Here is a 22,036-nt window from a genome sequence, read left to right as displayed (position 1 = left end):
GGACACATTTCCATTCTTATGTTCTCACATTAATCCCTCAAATTTTAACATCTGTAACTTCTCAACAATGAGTACTAAACTACATTTCATGTCCCAGGTTTTTTTTTTTTCTCTGTGCTCTACTATGTAGCAAATGTGTATTCAGATTTTCAGTTCTGGATTGTTATGGATATGTGTATGTGTATGTGTGTATGTGTCTAACTCTTTCTTTATATTTATATATCCATGTATCCTTCTATGCATCTGCTAATTTTCTTTCTTTCTTTCTTTCTTTTTTGTTTTGTTTCCTTTTTTATTTTTACTCCTACATTAGCTATTATTGTTTTTAGGATAAAATACCTTGGTAAAATTTATGGTAAGACTATGGTGCTTTTATCTTTTACCAAAAAAGCTGGATTTGTTTCTCTTCTTATTTTAATACTACCAAGAGTATCTTCATTGTTTTTTTTTTTTTTTTACCTTTTCAGTAAAAAAAAAAAAAAAAAGTAAAAGTACTTTACTCTTTCAGTGGTAAAAATTCTGAGGCATTGTATGTCTTCAAGATTTTATTTTTTTTTAAGTAACCTCCACACCTAATGTGAGGCTTAAATTTACAACCTTGAGATCAAGTGTCACAGGCTCTACTGACTAAACCAGCCAGGTGCCACAAGCATTGTATATCTGTATTACTCCCTCACATTATACTATAGTTACTCTATATAACATTCATGGTTCAAAGTTCTTCTTTTTTAGGGGTGCCTAGGTGGCTCAGTTGGTTAAGAGGCTGACTTTGGCTCAGGCCATGATCTCACGGTTCCTGAGTTTGAGCCCCATGTCAGGCTCAAACTGACAGCTTAGAGCCTGGAGCCTGCTTCAGGTTCTGTCTCCATCTTTCTCTCCTCCCCTCACCCCCCTCCCCCCGCCCCTTACGCTGTGTGTCTCTCTCTCTGTCCCTCAAATATAAACATTAAAAAAAAGTTAAAAAACAAAGTTCTTTTCTTTTAGAATAGCTTAGAATATTGCTTACTTATTGTTTTTGCATCCTGTGTTTACTATTGTGAATTTTATTGTTAATTTTGTTCTTGTTATTTAGGCCATCTTTTTCTGCCTGGAAATGTATATTTTCTTTTTGCATTTAATATTCTTAATTTTACTATACCATGCCTGGATCTGAAACTTTCAATTTGACATTGTTTTCTTTTTTTTTTTTTTAATTTTTTTTTTCAACGTTTATTTATTTTTGGGACAGAGAGAGACAGAGCATGAACGGGCGAGGGGCAGAGAGAGAGGGAGACACAGAATCGGAAACAGGCTCCAGGCTCTGAGCCATCAGCCCAGAGCCCGATGCGGGGCTCGAACTCACGGACCGTGAGATCATGACCTGAGCCAAAGTCGGCCGCTTAACCGACTGAGCCACCCAGGCGCCCCTTGACATTGTTTTCATAATCTATTTTAATTCTGTGAAAATTCTTTTCATAATTTTTTTCTTAACTATTCCCTGCTCTCTGTTTTCATTTTTTCTCTCTTTATGGTATTCCAGTATCTAGATTTTGGCATTTTATTTCTATCCTCTATATCTCTTAGTATTTCTTTGATATACGTATCTCTTTTCTGTAGCCACCTAAGAGACTTTCTCCATTTAATCTTCAAACTCAATAATTCAGCTATGAGTTATACCATTTTGTAATATAGTTCCATTTATTGTAGCTTTTTATAGTTTTAGCCATTATATTTTTGTACTCATCAATATGAATATTTTGTATTCATCGATCTATCAGAGCCACAGACTTAGAAAACAAAGCATAATTCCTGGCTTGGTTTGCCAACACCGTTGCTGGACAAATTTGGATAAACTCATCATAAGAGAAGCCAATAACTCAAGAAATGACAGTTTAAAAAAGAGAAAGGGAGAAACTTATTTTATAAGCTGGCAGCCAGGGAGGTGGCAGGCTCCAACCTTAACAACTGACCTCGTCGCCTGCAAGATGGACACCTAGAGTTTTACAGAGAGAGGGTCAAGGCAGGTATGTGCAAGAGACCATGCAGGGGGCATGTGACCATGGGTGAGGGGTGGTATGTGTTCAGCTTATGATCTTGAGAGGGAAGGGGATTTGTGGGATGTTGTCCTCTAGGCATTCCCTTGCTATCAAGGCTTTTCTGGTTTGGCAGTTGGAATCTTCTGGTCTTGGCAAAACACCTTTGTCACTGCCTCAAGAAAGTGCAATACAAAATAAGCACAATGGGTTTTAGAATAGGAGTTCAGTGGTCTTGTCTATTTCTGGTTTTAATTGTTCAGGTCTATAGTTGAGCAAAAAGGCTCGCTGACCATACTAATATTTTACTTTTGGTTCACTTATTAATGATTTCTTATTCTTTTCCCATTTACAAATATTTCTTCCTTTGTCTTTAGCTAAGTACTGTCTTCATTCCCTTCTATTCTTAGAATTTTGTTTCTATGAAAAGTTTAACCTAGATAAAGAATATTGCCTATGTTTTATTGGAGTAAGTTTTTTCTTCTTTTTTGGCATTGAAACAGATACACTGTTTGCTTGACTTTAGTGGAACTTTTGTCTGAAAATATGCATGGTTTTATTAAATTGTTCATTAATTTATATTGTTTCAACACATATGTCATTTCAATAGATTTTTTCATGTCCAACAAAAGTTCTGTTTCTTATGTCAGAAAATGATCATGGTTGTTAATCATTTTTGGCTTGTTTCTAATGTTTTCTTTTATGCTCTGTCTTTTTTTGTATAATTCATCATAACTGTATGCAGTATGTGTAACAAGGTAATCAATTACTAAACAGCTTTAGAGAGTTTTTTAATTCTGAAAATATCTTCAAATTAAGACTTTTTATAGTTACACATTTTCAACAGATTTTGGAAGCTAAGATATATGTTTGTATTACAATAAAATATGTATTATTTTAGAAAACTTAATTTGTTAAATTACTTTGTAATTTATGAGATATTTACTATAGATAGGAACTAGATGCTAGGGATGCAAGGACAACAAATTAAAAAAAAATTTTTTTTTAATATTTATTTTTGAGAGAGAGAGAGAGAGCTGGGAAGGGGCAGAGAGAGGGAGACACAGAATCTGAAGCAAGCTCCAGGCTCTGAGCTGTCTGCACAGAGACCAACGCGGGGCTAGAACTCACAAGCCGTGAGATCAAGACCTGAGCTGAAGTCAGATGCTTAAACGACTGAGCCACCCAGGGGCCCCTAGGACAGCAAAATTTTTAAATCTCCGATTCACTTACTTTTCTAAGACATTCTTGCACTCATTTTATCCTGAAATGGAAGCATTCATGAGTGCAAGAGAATCTGAGGTATAGCTCCATTTGAGTAGATATATTGAAAGGAAAAATTTTCAAATTAGTTCAGTTAGTTCAGTGACTAGGTTATGGTTAGTTGCCAGAAATCTTTCTAATCTGATCAAATGCAGTGTCAAATAAAAAGCAAATCAGGACTTACGTAAGGAAACTTTATTTGATTTTTTAAAAATTAAAAAAAAAATTTTGGTTTATTTTTGAGAGAGAGAGAGACAGGGAGCATGAATGGGGGAAGGCAGAGAAAGAGGGAGCACAAAATCTGAAGAAAACTCCAGACTCCTGAGCTGTCAGCACAGAGCCTGATACAGGGCCCAAACCCAGGAACTGGGAGATCATGACCTGAACCAAAGTCAGATGCTCAACAGACTGAGCCACCCAGGCACCCCAGGCCTTATTTGGAAGATTACTACAATAAATGGAGGTGGGGGAATTGTAATAGGGAGAATTTGCCAACCACAGATCTATAGGCATCTCAAAGGTTAGGCAGAAAGGAACTTTTCTTTTATAAGGAAAAGAAACAAGGCTAGAAAGAATGGGATGTGGGAAGGTGGGATGAATGATAGTGGTGTGATTAGGGCAGACCAGAGAATGTATTACCCTGTACATCAGCCTATTTCTAGGAGAGATTACGAAGGGAAGGGTTGAGTTTGTTAAGATGAGAGTAGGTCAAAGCTAAGGATTCTGGAGGAAAGAGAGAAGTTTAGCTAAAGTATAGTCAAGTAGCAGGTATTTTGTCCAGATTGGTCAGTGGTACATATAGCTCAGCTAATCATTTATGAAGCAACGGATGGGAATTTGGAGGGTCTTTGTCTGGCCTTGTCTTGAGTAAACAAGGAGAGTGCCTTGAATCTTATCTAAACCATATGGGGAAGGGTGGTTCTTTTCATTTCCAAAACACAAAGGGGTGGGGGATTTCCTTAACCTTTGTTATTTTCTAGGATCACAGAGCTAGAGTAAGTTCAACATTGTCAGGATGGTGATAAAGAGATTTTTGACGATAAGTGTTTTGGCAGCTATATGTGAAAGACTGGTAAAAACCCACAGGAAGGAGAGAATTTAAGAATATTGTAGTCCCAGTAAAGTTAAAAATAGGATACGTATGATTGTAGTGACAGAGACAGAATGTATTTTTAGGTGTGGCCAAGCAGAATTGTGTGTGGGCAAGTGCAGTGGTAATATCCAGCACTGCCTCTAACAGTAAAGAAAGCATGATTTCCCAGTATAAAATATTTGAAAGTTCTGTTTTCAAGGATTAGGTAGATGTCTTGTCTGTCAATTCTCTCCCAATGAAACCATTGACATTGTGAGATACTCCGGATATCAAGTGAAAAGATAAAGGATTTCTTTTGAGGGCTGCTTTAAAATCTTGTAAAAGAAATAATCTTTTTCTCTTACTTTCTTAAAACTCTCTTAAAATAAATCTATGAAATGATGAAAATGGTAAGTCTACACACATTCATAATTACTGTTTGTTAGAATTTAATGTAAATACAAAAAAATTGTGCTTTTGGTAAAGATACCAATCTAAAAACAACTGATGTTAAAGCAAAAGACTGAAATGAAAAAAAAAAAAAACCCTTTCAAGTTAAAAAAAAAATTCTACTGGGGTAGATGTAAAGATCAAATTGGATTTATTCAACAACTCATAAATTAGCATCCCATCTAGCAAATAGAAGGGAGTTCTGAGAAGCTGTACAAAATGGAAGGATTTTATAGGCAGCAATGGGCAGGACAAGGAGGTTATTAGCAAAAGAAAAGAAGGAATTGTTTCTGGCAAGGTCACCTTCCCTGAGGGGGAAGAGCAGGGGGTCTTAACATGCAGATTACCTCATAAAGCTGATCAGGAAATTCCGGACTGATTAGTTTAAAATTCCACAACTGGGAGAGGCTGAAACTACAATTAGTTTAGGTATTAAGTCTCAGGGCTTAGCAAAAGTGACTCCATTCAGGGCCTGTTTCTTTTCAACAAAGTGAAATATTGTAATAAAAGGCAGAAAACTTGAAACTGAAATAAAAATTTTTATAGTGTTGCTTTTAGTTTGTACAAATCAACAGAATCTTAAAACAGTATATATTTTACAAATCCTAGTCTTAAAATCCAAAAAGTCTTGAGTTTTAGACTCTGATAGCATTAATTGAGTAGTCAAGCTGTTTTATTCTAGTCTTTCAAAGGAATTCAGACAATTTTGCCAAAGATAATGTTACCTCAGTAATTGGATCCCACAAGTTCTCTCTCACAGTTAGAATATGGATATCAAAGTGTTTGGTGAAATGACCAAAACAGCAGGTGTGAAAGGATAGAGTTCTTATGTGTACAATCAAAATAAAAAGGAACAAAAGTATATTGTTATGATTTTTTTTTCTAAAATGGAGAAAATATTGAGTAGGACTTCCACCAAATACTTCAAAATCTAATATTCAAAGGGAACCTAAACCCGGGACACTTAGTGTACATATAGGAGAGTCCTGTGTATTGTAAATAATGTTTGTTTCAATATGCAGGGTTTTATTTGTCTTAAAAAATATTTCTCTGAGCATAATTTACTTACTGTGGGATTATCTCATTTTTAGAGTAAGGTAGCTGAGCTCCCATTAAGGACAGAAGATAATGAAGAAAACCCAGTGAGACAAATAGTTAATTGATCATTGAATGAAGTTTTAATGAAAATTCTCAGTATCTAATTATTGAAACAGACTTCTAGGAGCCTGCCAAAGTGTAGCTCAGAATTGTACAGGCACTTATTGAAGTATATTGGGATACTCATCATGCCCATGCAAAAGGCATTGCTTAGGCAGTTTGAGAATTCCAATACCTCTCCTTCCCTAGAGCTTTCACTCTTTTGGTCCTAATGTTACAGCAAATACTCAGTGCCCAGAAAGAGGTAGACGACATGCACTCGGGGAATCAGAAAAGACTGTTTACTTCACACGGGTGCTAGCCCTATGGAGTCACCTCTAATGGCTGAGCATCTGGCTCGGATTTTACTGATCTTTTATACATATGTGCTTCTGGGTTAGGCGGGACTAGTATAGTCAAGCTTCTGGTTCCTGGCTGCTGGCTGATGCAAGAGGCAAACAAGATTGCAGAAGCCAAAATCGTGAAAAGGGTGTATCTGGCCTGGACATCTGGCTGGTCCTTTTTATCTGCGTTTACCAACTTTCCTTCTCACTAAGATCACAAAAAGACCCACGGATACCCTCATTCCAGAGGTGCTAAGTGGCAGCACCACCTCCAAATACAAGGGGTATCTCTGTAGTACCCAGTCCCTGTATGGAATTTTGTGGTATCGCAACATTGCCACAATTATTGCCCAGATACATTTTGCATGATAGTCAGAGGTTTATAGCTGTGGAAGTGACTTTTGAATATACCTCATCCAAATCCTCTTAAAGCAGTAAGTGTTACTGTCAGAATAAAATGGATAAAATTTGGTAGCTTTCATTGTCAGAAAAGATAGGCTTTATATGCCCCTTTTTCTTTTTGATTCATTGTAGCCTTTATTTTGACTTCAGTCTTGGCGTTGAAGGAGATTCAAGCCCTTTTTATTCTGTTGCACAGAACTGTATTCTAGACCTTGCATATTAAGCTTTGCTTGCATATAAGCCATTCTAAAGAGTTGGCCGCATTACCAGATGACCACATGTTTCCTTTAGACCTCCCCTGTTCCCAGTCAAGGATGTTACGGAATAGCCTAGATGAGAGCCTCTGTGAGGCCAGTGGATGCTGTCTGAGGCTATTAGTGTGACGAAGAGCCCCATGCCCATAATCAACATGTGCTGTAGTCTACCCTCTGCCCAAGACATTCTTTCTTGTCTCACCTTTGACCTTGGCTCATCTGGGCAATGATTAGTCACGTCTGTTCTGAAACTTTCACTTTGAACAGGACAGTCATTTGTGCTTCATCCTCTAATTTTCAATGGTATCCCTCTCTAAAAGGGGTTGTCCCTATGTGCAGAGCCCCATACCCATTCTCCCCTATTTCTCAAAGATGATACATTCTTTGAGGGACATGCCATACTTATTTTTACTTCTCCATCCCTATAATGCTTGTCACATAATGTGGTCTCAAAACGTATCTGTTGAAAGAGCAAAGGATTTTTAATGAAGGTTATGACATATGGGTAAATATTGTAAAATATAGAAAAATAATGGTAAGCATTTATATCCCAAGTCAGAGAAATTCAGAAATCACTAATGCCACTATTTCTTAGCAAATTATAAATAAATATTCTCTTTAACACAGATCATGTAGCTTCTTCTAGTAATGTGAAATTTCTCAGTTTGTGTGCTGGTTAGTTTTCTTGGCTACACTTAGAAAGTATCTATCTACGAAAGCAAGACTTTTGCAATTTACAGTCATAAAATACAGTAAAGAAGAATATTATAAGATGTCTTAACATTTGGAGATTCAAGCAGAGAACCTTTACAATGGATACTAAGTAGATCCAGAAGAGTAAAAAACGAGCTGAATTCTCCGAAGAGGATTTTGGAAGCTACATGAACTATTAGAAGCAATGAAGTTCCATTCCAGTAGCTAGCCACTATAGAGGATTTAGCAACCTGGAGGGTTAATATTGGGTCTAAAACCGGCTGACATTCTCTCATGATTACCTTCCTGAATTACATATTCAAAAAAAGCACATAAGACATTTGAGAGTAAAAAATTCATTCACAGGAGAAACAACTGTGTTTTGTATTGTTTTTTTTAACTTTACCTAGTCTCTCTTCCTAGAACTAAACTTAATGATTAGGCTTCATTATTTTAGCATCATTTCTGATCTCAGGGTGAGCAATGAGATTTTAAAGTGGTTTATGACTTATGTTTATGTAGATTATGTTTTAATCCATTTTCAAGTTCTTTAAAACTTTAACCTTGAAAGAATTTCAGGAAAATATGGTGAGGATAAACTGGTAAGGAAAAAAATGAAATTCAGAACTTGCTGTTTTATAGATTTTAGTCTTAAACCATATAAAGTTTCTTGTCATAACAATATTTATTTATTTATTTAAGAGCTTAGGCAGCAGGTTTTTTTAAAGCAGGAAACTGCCATTCTTTTAAAAAGCCACTCTAAATTTCTTCTGAACTAGTTTATAAACATCAGTGGATTTCTTTCATAAAATCAGTTTTCAAACCTCGATATGCTGAATCTATTTAAAAAAAAAAAAGATTGTTGGCTCCAAACTTTTTTTAAAAATTAGGCTTACAAAAGTTTAAAGTTATAGAATGAATTAATGCCAAGTTATTTTATAGTGTTTTGTTAATATAGTTCCTGAGTTTGAAATAAAATTTGGGCATCTGGGTGGTGCAATAGGTTAAGTGTCAGACTCTCCATCTTGGTTCAGGTCATGATCTCGCAGTTCCTGAGTTCGAGCCCTGTGTTGGGCTCTGTGCTGACAGCATGGAACCTGCCTGGGATTCCCCCTCTCTCCCTCTTTGTCTGTCCCTCCCCAGCTTGTGCTCTGTCTCTCTCTCAAAATAAATAAACTTAAAAAAATGGATATTAAAACAATTCATCTAGTGATGTCTATGTTTCTGGATCAATTTTTCTGGATCAGTTTTAATTGATTTTCCTCCCACTGTGTATTGTATTCTTTTACTTCTTTGTATGCTTGATTTTTTTTTTTAATTGGATGCCAGACATTATGCATTTCGCTATGTTTGGTGTTGAGTATTTTTATATTCCTTAAAGTGTTTTTGAACATAACTTTGAGATATAGTGAAGTTACTTGGAAATGGGTTAATTCTTTGGGGTCTTGTTTTTAAAAGTTGTTAAGTGGGTCCAAAGCAGCATTTATTCTAGCTTTAATTTTTCCCTACTTACAAGGCTAGGCACTTCTTAGTAATCTAACTGATGTCCTGTAAATTATGAGCTTTTTCTTCCTTGCTGTTGACTCTAGAGTGAGCTACAGGCACCGATCACTTTGAACTTTGTGGATGACTATTTACTCAGTCTTAGGAAGTAGTCATTACCAAGTTAAATTGTAAGACTTTCTCTTTTTAAAGTTCATTTATTCATTTTGAGAGAGAGAGAGAGAGAGAGAGAGAGAGAGAGAGAGAGAGAGAGGGAGAGAGAGATAGCTCGAGCAGGGGAGGGACAGAGAGAGGAGGGGAAAGAGAGAGAATCCCAAGGAGGCTCTGCACTGACAGTGTGGAGCCTGATGCAAAGCTCAAACTCACCAACCATGAGATCATGACCTGAGCTGAAATTAAGAGTCCAATGCTTAACCAACTGAGCCACCCAAGCACCCCAAATTATAAGGCTTTTTGCAGGTATCTTTAGTTATTTCTGTGGAGCCCTTGCCTCTCCAGTGCTCTAGTCTGCAACACTAGTCACCTTCATTTTACCACATTGGCAATGATAATCTCCTCAATTTAGGGAGGTTGCTGGAATCTGACTGGGTTCCACCTCCCTGCACCATATCCTGGAAACTATCTCTGTGTATTAAGCTGGGGAAATTGTATGGCTTACCTTAATTGTTTTTCATCCTTCATCAATCACTTTCCTTTGCTGTCTGATGTTCATAGTCTTGAGAATTATTGTTTCATACATTTTTGTCTCATTTTTTAGGTGTTGTAGATGGTAAGATAAATATAGCCTGTTACTCCATCTTGGTTAGAAGTAGAAGTGTGTAAATAAGTCTATAGAGCTTTCTTTAACATATGGGAAGGTGGCAACATACATTTCTGAGGAAGGTTTGGATTGGTCAGTGAATGGTAATGACTCTGTTTTGACATATACCATTAAAGAAATTAGTGTAAGCTCTCATATCATACCATATAGTATTATTAATCCCAAAGGGTTTTCTGTATGTATAAAGAAAGGATTATAAAAAGTATATCCCCAAGAGACACATGCAGAGACACACGCTCTCCAGTATTCAATCCTGGAGAGTATGAAAGTAAATGAGGATTCTCACATACAACTCATGGCCATGCACATTGTTCCAGCCTCTGTTTTTGTTTTTTAATTGAACAATTCTTTTATGTTTAATTAAAAATAATAGAAAATCTAAATAGTAACACTTTAGACCTAGTATAACTTTTACTGTGGGATGCTATTTTTTTTGGAAAAAATTGTAAAAGTTATTTATGTCAGCTATTCTTTCTGTATATTATTTAGCTAGAATTTAGAAATAATTATTTACTGAGAAGACAATAGTGCATCCATGTATAAGTAGCCATTGAAGCAATGTTTATCAAAAGTTTGTCCAAAAACAAAGATTTATATCATGCTGTAAACTGAAACAAAGTAGGTTTATACAAAACTTATATTTATTAAACTTAAAATGGTAAATCGATAACAATATATATCTTACTACTTCAGCTATAAAATACATTAAAACATGTTATTAATACATTGAACATGAATATGGTGTATTGAATGCCAACTTAGTTAGCATTATGCACTGTGCTCTACACATGGGCATAGTGAACAAACCCACCATGCTTATTCTCTAGTGGGGAATAAAGAACTGCTTTACAAAGAAGAGTAGAGTGGCTAGGGTCAAATAAATATGCTAAAAAAGTAATTGGAAAGTGGGGTGCCTGGATGGCTCAGTCAGTTAAGCGTCCAACTTCGGCTCAGGTCATGATCTCACGGCCTGGAGTTTGAGCCCCGTGTCGGGCTCTGTGCTGACAGCTCAGAGCCTGGAACCTGTTTCAGTTTCTGTGTCTCCCTCTCTCTCTGACCCTCCCCCATTTGCGCTCTGTCTCTCTTTGTCTCAAAAATAAATAAACATTAAAAAAAATTAAAAAGTAGTTGGAAAATGAAATTATACTTTTTATTTACATGATAAGAACAGCCTATCTGATATTCACTGACATTTATATCTGTGTTTGGAAAACAGGCGAAAATCCTTCTGGTGTTCTGGAGTCATAGAATTGTAGTGTCATTTTATCCTCTATTTATTTGGCCTGTTGAGCCTTATACAGTCATGTTAAGGTTTTTGTTGTTGTTATTGTTGTTGCTGTTGTTTTTTCCTGTCTGTATGTCTCCAGAGACTTTATATTATAATCTTAATTTAAAATACACACAGTTTGGGGTGCTTAGGTGGCTCAGTCAGTTGAGCGTTTGACTCTTAATTTCAGCTCAGGTCAATGATCCCAGGGTTAGGGATCAAGCTCCCTGTAGGGCTTTGTGCTGAGCGTGGAGCCTGCTTAAGATTTTCTCCCTCCTTGTGCCCCTCTCCCCTATGCTCGCTCTGTCTTGAAAGAAAAAAAAAAATAATAAATAAATAAGCACGATTTTATGAAATTTAAAATTATATGGTATTAAACTCCATCTTTTTTTTTTTTTTTTTTTTTTTTTTTTTGAGAGAGACATAAAGAGTGTGAGCCTGGAGGGGCAGGGAAAGAGGGAGACAGAGAATCCTGAGTAGGCTTTGCGTGATCAGAGCAGAGCCCAAAGTGGGGCTTGAACTCATGAAACTGGGAGATCATGACCTGAGCCTAAATCCAACAGTTGGACTCTTAACCTACTGAGCCACCAGGCACCCCTTAATCTCCATCTTTATATTTCACAATCTGCTATTGTGAACAATGTCTACTTGAGACATACTGAATTTGCTCTACTGATTAATAGACTCCATGGTAACTTTGTGTATTTTTCCAGAAAATCTAATCTTACATTCAGATACATTATGTATCTTTTCTGCTAGTTTTTGATTTTCATTTATTCCTCCAGGATACGATCAATCAATAACCATGTCTGTTAGTTTCTAGATGAAAAGTAACTTTTGGGAGGATACAGAATATATTTTGTCCTAATGTATCCCCTTGTATACCTTGCTGAATGTCTGGCATTGGTGATTAATAAATGATTTCCAAATGAATGAATAAATTAATTGTAATAAATAAAGTCATTTCAATCATGACTTTTCCAATAATAATATCTTTTATATTACACAAAAGAAACCATATTATATTGTTAGTATAAATGACGTAATCATTTTTGTGTTTTAGTTTATAAAATATATATATTCTCTACCTGTCTTGTATTAATGGCATATCATGAAAAAGTGAATAAAGTATGAGGTCAGTAAGAAAGTGATATTATTGTGTCATTATCTAAGTGTGCAAAACAGTACCTAGTGATAATATTTTATAATTCTGTTAACTTTTAATTCTTTGGGAGCAGATAAGCCAGAACAGAGATAGTAGTAATTTCACTGTAAAAATGACTTTTTATAAAGATTAATTTCTCTGTGTGTTTTATTGCTTTGTAGACTTAATGGTGAGAGTTATGGATGAAGTGTTGGTATCCACCCCCTCCCCCAATTCACATGTTGAAATACTAACCCCCAAAGTGGTATTTGGAGATGGGGACTTTGGGACCTAATTAGGTTTAGATGAGAGCATATGCATGAAGCCCCCATGATGGGATTAGTGTCTTCATAAAAAGAGAAGAAAACAAGAGCTCCCTCTCTCTCTGCCATGTGAGGACACAGCCAGAAGGTATCAGTCCATATACAAGCCAGGAAGAGGGCCCTCACTAGAACCTCACCTTGCTGGCATCCTGATTTCCAACCTCCAGCCTCCAATATTGCAAGTTAAAAATTTCTGTAGTTTAAGTGTTGCAGTTCCGGAATTTTGTTATGGCAGTCCAAGCTGACTAGGACAGAAGCTGATCCTGAGAAGTAGGAAGCTGTTATAACAAAAAACCAAAAATGTGGATGCAGCTTTGGAACTGGGTGATGGGTAAAAGCTGGAAGTGTTTTGAGGTGCATGCTGAAAGAAGTGGAGATTGCTGTGAAGGTACTGCTCAAGGCAGTTCTGGTGAGGGTTCAGAAAGAAAAGAGGAGACCAAAGCCTCCATCTTCTTAGAGAATACATAAATAATCATGAACAGAACGTTGGTAGACATATGGATGGTAAAGGACATTCTGTTGAGGTCTCAGATGGAAATATAGGACGTGTTATTGAACAATGGAGAAAAGGTGATTCTTGTTATAAAGTGGGCAAAGAACTTGCCTGAATTGTATTTGTGTTTTAGTATTTTGTGGAGGGTAGAACTTGTAATTGATGAAATTGGATATTTGGCTGAGAAAATTTCTAAACAAAGTGTTGAACAGTGGCTTGGTTCCTTCTAACTGATTATAGTAAAATGTGAGAAGAAAAAAATGAATTGAAAAAGGAATTGTTAAACTAAAAAGAAACAGTACTTATAGATTTGGAACATTCTCAGCTTATCCATATAGCAGAGAATACTAAGGATGTGGCCAAACAACCCTCTGCCAGTTTCAACTAAAGGGATGGAGATAGGATGAAATGAAGGAAGGCTTTTGGACTTCTTAGTTCCCACAGAACTGGAACATAGTTATTTTGCTGTGTACGTGAAGTGTTCTTCAAGACTAGGGATAAATTATTCCAAAGGCAAAATCAGAGATCATCACGTGTGCCTCCTTGGTTTCAAAGTGGGATAGGGTGCCATCATCTTCGTTTGAATCAGACAGCAGTGCCCAGAGCATCATGGGGTGTAGGGCCACCTAGCAGAGCCTAGTTGGAGAGAGACATGACTGCCACTGTCATAATCAAAGACTTCTGTTTGTTCAGTACTGTTAATAACCCCAAACCGTATCACACTTCTTACCTATAAGCTAAGAGAAAAGTATTAATCTTCTTTCTCCTTAAATTTGCAGATAAATATAATTAATGGTAGGTGTATAATAGGCAAAAGACAAGAAGATTAAGGAACTTGGGAGGAAATTTATTTGAGATATTGTTCTTATCTGCTGTGCCACCCATAATATTGAGTACTTATGTTTATTCTTATTTATTCTTGTGAATAAATTTATATTTATTCAGTGTCTCGTGGGGAATTCCAGAGTACTGTTTATAAATATTTAAAAAAAATTTTAAAGACTTTGTGATTAAAATGCATTTCGGGGCTCCTGGGTGGCTCAGTCTGTTAAGCGTCCGACTTCGGCTCACATCATGATCTCACAGTCTGTGGGTTCGAGCCCCGTGTCGGGCACTATGCTGACAGCTCAGAGCCTGGAGCCTGCTTCCGATTCTGTGTCTCCCTCTCTCTCTGCCCCTCCCCTGCTCATGCTCTGTCTCTCTCTGTCTCAAAAATAAATAAAAACATTAAAAAAATTTTTTTAAATGCATTTCCATAAAAGAGGTTCGTCAATGTTTCTTTTTGCTTGAATATTTTTTTGTTTTTATTTTTATAGGATATCAAGTGTGATTGAACTCAACGTCTGTTTGGCTGATCATCATGAATCGTGCTTTTAGCAGGAAGAAAGGTAAGTGTTCACATTTAAAGGACCTGGGGGTCAATTCAATATTACTATGAAAATCATAGTAATGATTTTCTAGTAATAGTATTTACTATTAACTGATGTAAAGGAATCAGTTTTTCGTATTATCAAATCACATGGTTCAGGAATGAGGTTAGAATAGAGTAACACACTTCTGCAAACATTGCTAATTAACCTTCTTGGGTTATCACCCTGATGAAAGAGTGGATTTGTTTAATACGTTTAATTCAAAATACACTTATGACAGTGTGTTCTCTGGCAATTTTATTCTGTGGTGTGAAATTGCAAAAAATAAAGTGATCTCAAACTAGTCCTACTAGATAGCATAGCTGTATAATACTAAATTCCCTGGACTTAATAAAAATTTACCATGATTTAATTTTTTAATGCTTATTAATTTTTGAGAAAGAGAGAGAGAGAGAGAGAGACAGTGTGGGAATGGTGGAGGGGCTGAGAGAGGGAGACACAAAATCTGGAGCAGACTCCAGGCTCTGAGCTGTCAGTATAGAGCCTGATGCTGTGGGGCTCGAACTCACGAACTGTGAGACTGTGATCTGAGCCGAAGTTAGATGCTCCATTGACGGAGTCACCCAGGCACCCCAAATTTACCATGGTTTAAATTCATGCTTCTGCATGTCTGCACATGCTTCACACTTTATTGAATAACATGTGAAGCTTGATGGTAGGTAAATTGATAACAATGAGGCTAAAATAACTTTGTTATTAATTTTCAGGCAGGGATTTAAAATAAATATAAATGTAGTATATCATAATTATCAGCATAGGAATGAAAGAAGCAGCTAGTTAAATGCTGTTTTTTTAAGGGGCAGGAAAACATGGCATTTGACGAATGTTTCATGATGCACTCATAGGAAAAATTGCAAAATTTGATAGTTTTACGTAGTTCAGTGAAGTTAAAATAATGTATCCTTGTCTTTTTGTAAGGAGCTGTCTGGTGCTGGACACAAGGCTCTGCCCTATTTAATATGCTATCAGTGAATTGAGAGAGAATAATTAAATAGTCATACTCAAGTTCATAAGTGATTGAAAGCAGAAATACATGAACTGATGTGGTAGAATTACAGATATGTGGGGCTGAAATGACCAGTTGGGTCATATTCCACACTATAAACTTAATAAGATCATGTAAATTGCCAAACGTGGGTCCAGAAAATCGAACACTTTCATTTTTACTTATATACTGTTATTATTTGGAAGATGCACCTTAAATTCTATGTGGGTAAAAAATGACTGAAGAATTAAGTCAACAGCGGGTATGAAAGGTTCTAGTTAATTTTCTAATGTATGAATAATGGACAGTCCAGAACCATGAAGTAGATTGTTCTCTTCCATTCCATGAAGTCTGGCATAGTGTGTTCTCTCTTTAAAGGACTGATTGACACATTGTGACATGCACAGATGAGAAAGGCTGGGGTGAGTTCAGGGCTTTCAACCTAGAACAGGAAGTATGGCTGAGAACCCTTGGTGTGGTCTTTCAGTGTTTGGAGGACTGTCATGTGGTCATGGGACTAAGTTTAATACAGATCATATGAGTACAAATTACAAGGTCATTGATATAATGCAGGAAAAAATTCCAACAAAGTTGTGCAAACATATCATAGAATTGCTTGAAGTACAAACTTTTTTTTTTGTTTTGGAAGTGAGAAGTGTTCAAACATTTGGCTGTGGTACAGAGGATTGATGTATTCAGTAGGGATTTAGGTAATGTGAACTTTCAGGCACTTTTCAACCCTGGGAAACTCGGAATTTATTATTTTGATTATTTTTCTGAATAAGGGGAAGGCAAAATAATATTTATTGTGGTCTGCAGCTTGCATCAGATTTAAAACATACACTGGAAGTAAAATAATGTTTCATTTTTAATTATTTTACTAGCAAAAAATCTGGAAATAATCCTATGATACATATAAGTATTTTTTTTTTAATTTTTTTTTTCAATGTTTATTTATTTTGGGACAGAGAGAGACAGAGCATGAACGGGGGAGGGGCAGAGAGAGAGGGAGACACAGAATCGGAAGCAGGCTCCAGGCTCTGAGCCATCAGCCCAGAGCCCGACGCGGGGCTCGAACTCACGGACCGCGAGATCGTGACCTGGCTGAAGTCGGACGCTTAACCGACTGCGCCACCCAGGCGCCCCTACATATAAGTATTTTTAATGAAGTAATAAAAATCTTACATCACAACTCATCACTTTAATCATATTATCTTTTTTAAATTTTTTAAATGTTTTTTCACTTTGAGAGAGAGACAGAGACAGAGACAGAGAGACAGAGAGAGAGAGAGAGTGCATGAGGCAGGGTAGAGGCAGAGAGGGAGGAAGACGCAGAATCTGAAGCAGGCTCCAGGCTCCAAGCTATCAGCACAGAGCCAGACGTGGGGCTCGAACCCACGAACTGCGAGATCATGACCCAAGCTGAAGTCGGACTAATTAACCGACTGAGCCACCCAGGCACCCCTTTATTATCTTATTTTTAATGTTTATTTATTTTTGAGAGAGAGACAGAGTGCGAGTGAGGGAGGGGCAGGGAGAGAGGGAAACACAGAATCTAAAGCAGCCTTCAGGCTCTGAGCTATCAGCACAGTGGGCTTGAACCCACGAACCGCAAGATCGTGACCTGAGCCCAAGTCAGACGCTTAACTGACTGAGCACCCAGGCACCCCCATATTACCTTATTTTTAAAAAACATTTCTAGGTGCGCCTGGGTGGCTCAGTCAGTTAAGCAGCCGACTTCGGCTCAGGTCATGATCTCATGGTCCGTGAGTTCGAGCCCCGCGTTGGGCTCTGTGCTGCCAGCTCAGAGCCTGGAGCCTGTTTCAGATTCTGTGTCTCCCTCTCTCTCTGCCCCTCCCCTGTTCATGCTCTGTCTCTCTCTGTCTCAAAAATAAACGTTAAAAAAAAGAAAATCACTTCTAGACTCTTTTTATTTGCTTACATTTCCTTTTCCCATGGTTTTAAAGTTGAAACTCCCTATTTCTAATTTCTCTTTAGGAAGAGGATTTTGGAGTTTTTCATAGAGAAATCCCAAGTAACCAGCAATAGTATATTTGTTTCATTTGACGACAGTGGAAATACAGCCATGGGGAAAACTGGACTGATTTAGAGAATCAGGAAAGAGAAGCATTTGTTCTTTCCTGCTTTGCCTCATTCTCTTTAAAACGTTTCTTTTTTTTTTTTCCTCCAAGTTTAATGACTAAATTTCCTTATCAGGAAATTACTGATCAATATTTTGCTCTAATTCCAAGTTAGAATTGATACCAGAAGTTCTACCTACTTACTGATCAATTCTGACTCTCACTTAGTGAGGTTGTTAAAGGAAGAATTCTTAGAGCCTCTGCTGCTAGTTTCAACCAATAGCACTATTTCGTTGAATTTTAATTTGAGTTGGAAAAATTGAATTTTATGAGAGAAGTCCTACATCTTGACAATCGGGAGCTGTAATTGTACCCCTAGAGAATATATTATTCCGTCATATTTCCAATAACTAACATCAGCACACACTGTATATTCTACTCTAAACAAAGTTTCAATCAGTAAAAACTCATCTCTTCTTTCATAATTGTCCAATTTACTTGGTTATCACATGCAACCTCACTAAATTGTCCTGTACCTCAGAAGCCTGTGGAAAAGAGATCATCTTAAATTCAAACATATATTTTTTTCTTGTTATCAACCTTTCCAATTAGTATGTTGCCTGGTATTCTTTGGTTGAATTACCGGTGACTTCATTGATTTTCTTTGTAAATGCTCTCTCTAATGCTACAGATTCTAAAAAAGAGTGAATGTATTAGAATTGCATCATTGTGGACTATTTTGAAGAGATCTATAAAAATTAGCCTAACCTTATAATCATTGATTAATGAATGTATTTGTTCTATAGCTCCTTTCTTATTTTAGCTTTCTCTTTGAGTTTTTACAATCCTATAATAAATTCATTACATCAAAAATGAATAATTTAGTAAGAAAACATAAAACATTGAATGTGATTGCATGTGATTAAATAATTCAACCAGATGCTCTTTATTTTCTTTATCAGTTGACAAACTGATGAGTAGATATAATCATAGCATCGCAGTTAAAATTTAATATTTAAGTATGATTTCCTTTTTTTAACCCATTCACATGTAGGCATTCACCCAACACCATTTTGTTTTAAATTTGATATACTAAGGGCACCTAGGTGCCTCAGTCAGTTAAGCTTCCAACTCTTGACTTCGGTTCAGATCGTGATCTGAGCTCAGGGTTCATGAGTTCGAGCCCTGTGTTGTTGGGCTCTGTGCTGGCAACGTGGAGCCTGCTTTAGATTCTCTCTCTCCTTCTCTCTCTCTACCCCTCCTCTGCTTACATTCTCTCTCCCAAAATAAATAAATAAACTTAAAAAAAATAAATTTGATACACCCAAAGCAGATGCTTTCAATATGCTAAGCTCTGGGTGATACAGTAATAATGAACTTCCTGCATCGTTCTTGATGAGCTCTTAATCTAAGTGCATTTTGAACACAGATTTATTGACCTAGCAGTCAGAGTGGTTTGATACTTGCCAAGTATTTTGAAATGTTGGCATTTCATTTATGTGACTGTTTACTCTTGAGTTAGTGATTACAGTTTAATTTCAAGGAAGGGGGCACGTTCCGGAGTGTCTGTGTTCCTGTTTCTGTACCAGTTCCATATATCTAATTGCTCCTATCAGCATAGATAGATAGTGACCGGGAACCATCATCTGTACTCACTCTTCAAGGTCAGTCACATCTAAATGAATTAATATAAAGAGTTTTATTCTGTTAGTTTTTCCTTCTGCCAAAGTATAAATTAGGATGACAGTAAGGATGTGTTTTAGAAATCTTTCAGGTGTTATAAGTATACTGCCTGTACTAGAGGTATGTAATGAACAGCCACTAAACCATCATCTCTTGACGATGTGGATGTAGATTTTTTGTCATTGTGACAACTGCGGCTTCTCCACTGGTAATTTAACATTGTGAATATTTTAGTCTGTCATCAGTAACAGCTGGATGTAACTACCCTTTTTCTAGGTCACTGCAATACAAGACTAGAATGGAAGTAGTATCATCAGTTTTCAAATAATAGTAGCTTATAGGAGAAAGCAATTATCCCTCTGCCTCAGGATTGGAATGGACCATTATATTCAGATTTAGACTTTATATACTTCTGAGCAGTGTCATGTACCTTAGAAAAGGAGACATGAGAATAATTGAGTTAAGGAGTTACAAAAAGAAATTAGATTTTTTTTTTTTTAGGTTTCCTAAAGGCAGATCTTTGTTTTTATTATCTTGATGTTTTTATTGTTCTGGTGTATAGCATTGTGATTAATTTCTTTTAATATACAAGTGCAATATTGTATCCCAAATCTAAGTACAAATTATTCTTGAATTAATCATTTCACCATTTAGTACCAGTCATAAAGAGAAAACTGAAATTAAAATGAAAATCCTTATAGGAAATAAAAATTTTCTATGTTAATACAATGTCGATATGCTTTTTTGAAGCTTAGAATGTGTTGCTTCTCAACATACTTCACCCATGAACAACTATCACATATCTGCTTCAGTAGTCAGAAATAGCCCTAAGGTGCACCATGAGCTTGGGATTTTATTGATCCCTCATGTTTTGTCTCAGAAGTTCTTGTAAACATTGTACCCCATAAACATCTTTAATTTAAATATAGTGCATTATTTTCCAAATGGTATAAAGTAATTGACATTCCGGAAAGATAGGCCTTTTTCTCTTTGTCCTCACAATCCCCCAGTTTGAGAAGAACACATTAAAGATACCAAACTAGTTTCTGTTAACATCATTTTCAAATGTTCTCAATTGAATGTTAAAAATACTTCATTAGTAATCTATTTCTTTTCAGTACGTACTTATTTACTATTTTTCATGGTGAAATACGTCTTTCATTCTATTCTGTTCATAATATTGATTCTAAATGTTTTAATTCTGTGAGGAGTAAAATACAAAACTCTACTAAAGGAGACAATGGTTTTTGAAGATTGAGAAGTTTTACAACAAACAAATGCAATTTTGAAAATGTAGTCAAATATGATTAGTTTAACATTTTTTTGCTTTTTCTTCACTTATACTTTCCACAAAATATTTTGGAAGATATGTGGAATATGTAAATACAATCCAAAATTGAATGAAAAATATTTTTCTATTTCTAACAATAATACGCAATACAAATTATTTTCAATATGTTTTATTCTTTTAGTCACTTTGTTTTTAATATTCTCTTAAACTAATCTAAGGACTATTTGAAAGGTTGAAGATTTATTGATTAGGGAACTTTTAAAAAAACTGTTAATCACGAGAGTATAAAAGGAAATGAGAAAGATATCACATAATCACATAATTGATGTAACTACTTGTAGTCCACTGAGTTGTTACTTTTTAAACGGTCTTTTAAATCAAGCCTATAGCTTATTATGGTCTTTTTATCCCAAGTTTGTATACACTTTCCAGCTACATTGTTTTTATATCTGACTAGTTATTCTTTCTCAATTTAGCAAAAGAATCATGATTTAGAATTGCTCCCACCCATATCACACTCCTTACATATGCTAATGAATGAATATGACACCCTTAGAACGTATAATTTAATTTAACACTGTGTGTTCTTCATTGCAGACAAAACATGGATGCATACGCCTGAAGCTTTATCAAAACATTACATTCCCTATAATGCAAAGGTAAAATAGTTTATGTGATATTATTGAATTTATTTTTTGTTATATTATTATTATTAAATTCATGGTCAGTCTTAGAAAGATTGCTTATGCATTGGCATTTCCTAGTAGATGATCCCTGAAAAAAAGTTGCATAAATCATTTTGTAATGGATAGTATGAGAAATGATTTTTCTCTCCAAATAAGTTAGTTCTTTTTTTTCCCTGTCACTCCAAGTAAGGGATTATTATTATTTAAAAAAAATTTTTTAATGTTTATTTTTGAGAGAGAAAGAGAAAGAGAGAGAGACAGAGAGAGCACAAGGGGGGAAGGGCAGAGAGAGGGAGACAGAATCTGTAGCAGGCTCCAGGCTCTGAGCTGTCAGCACAGAGCCTGACGCGGGGATCGAACCCATGAACGGTGAGATCATGACCTGAGGCAAAGTTGGATGCTTAACTGACTGAGCCACCCAGGTGCCCCCAAATATGTGATTATTTTATTTAATTATAAAGAGTATTCTTTATAATTTCTGTCAGTCATGTATGTATTTTCTTCACATGATTTTGGCTATCATTGAAATTAATTTGTAATATCATGGCCTATAGGAAATAAAAAACCAACAAATTAGCATCCTTTAAAAGCACTTTAATGTTGAATTACACAGCAGAATATAAAAAACTAACTTGATAATGAGAGAAATGAGCTACAATTTTAATGAATGCAATTATCATTCAAAAAAAGAAAGATGAAACTT

At 36.0% G+C, this 22,036-nt stretch overlaps 1 protein-coding gene across 6 annotated transcripts in view; it reads left to right on the top strand.

Annotated features, from left to right (window-relative positions):
* Positions 1 to 22,036, top strand: part of GULP1 (GULP PTB domain containing engulfment adaptor 1) — a 268,550-nt gene that overhangs the window by 153,635 nt on the left and 92,879 nt on the right. For all 6 annotated transcript variants that reach the window (XM_047872972.1, XM_047872970.1, XM_047872971.1 and 3 more), the window contains 2 exons: positions 14,494 to 14,565; positions 21,245 to 21,306. In XM_047872972.1, the coding sequence (XP_047728928.1) occupies positions 14,538 to 14,565; positions 21,245 to 21,306 (90 nt within the window). In that variant the 5' untranslated portion in view covers positions 14,494 to 14,537. The remainder of the gene's footprint in view (positions 1 to 14,493; positions 14,566 to 21,244; positions 21,307 to 22,036) is intronic.

The sequence above is a fragment of the Prionailurus viverrinus genome, chromosome C1, assembly GCF_022837055.1.
Source record: "Prionailurus viverrinus isolate Anna chromosome C1, UM_Priviv_1.0, whole genome shotgun sequence".
Lineage (NCBI taxonomy): Eukaryota > Metazoa > Chordata > Mammalia > Carnivora > Felidae > Prionailurus > Prionailurus viverrinus.
Note: the sequence above shows the minus strand (reverse complement) of the source record. Positions and strands in the feature narration are given on the sequence as shown.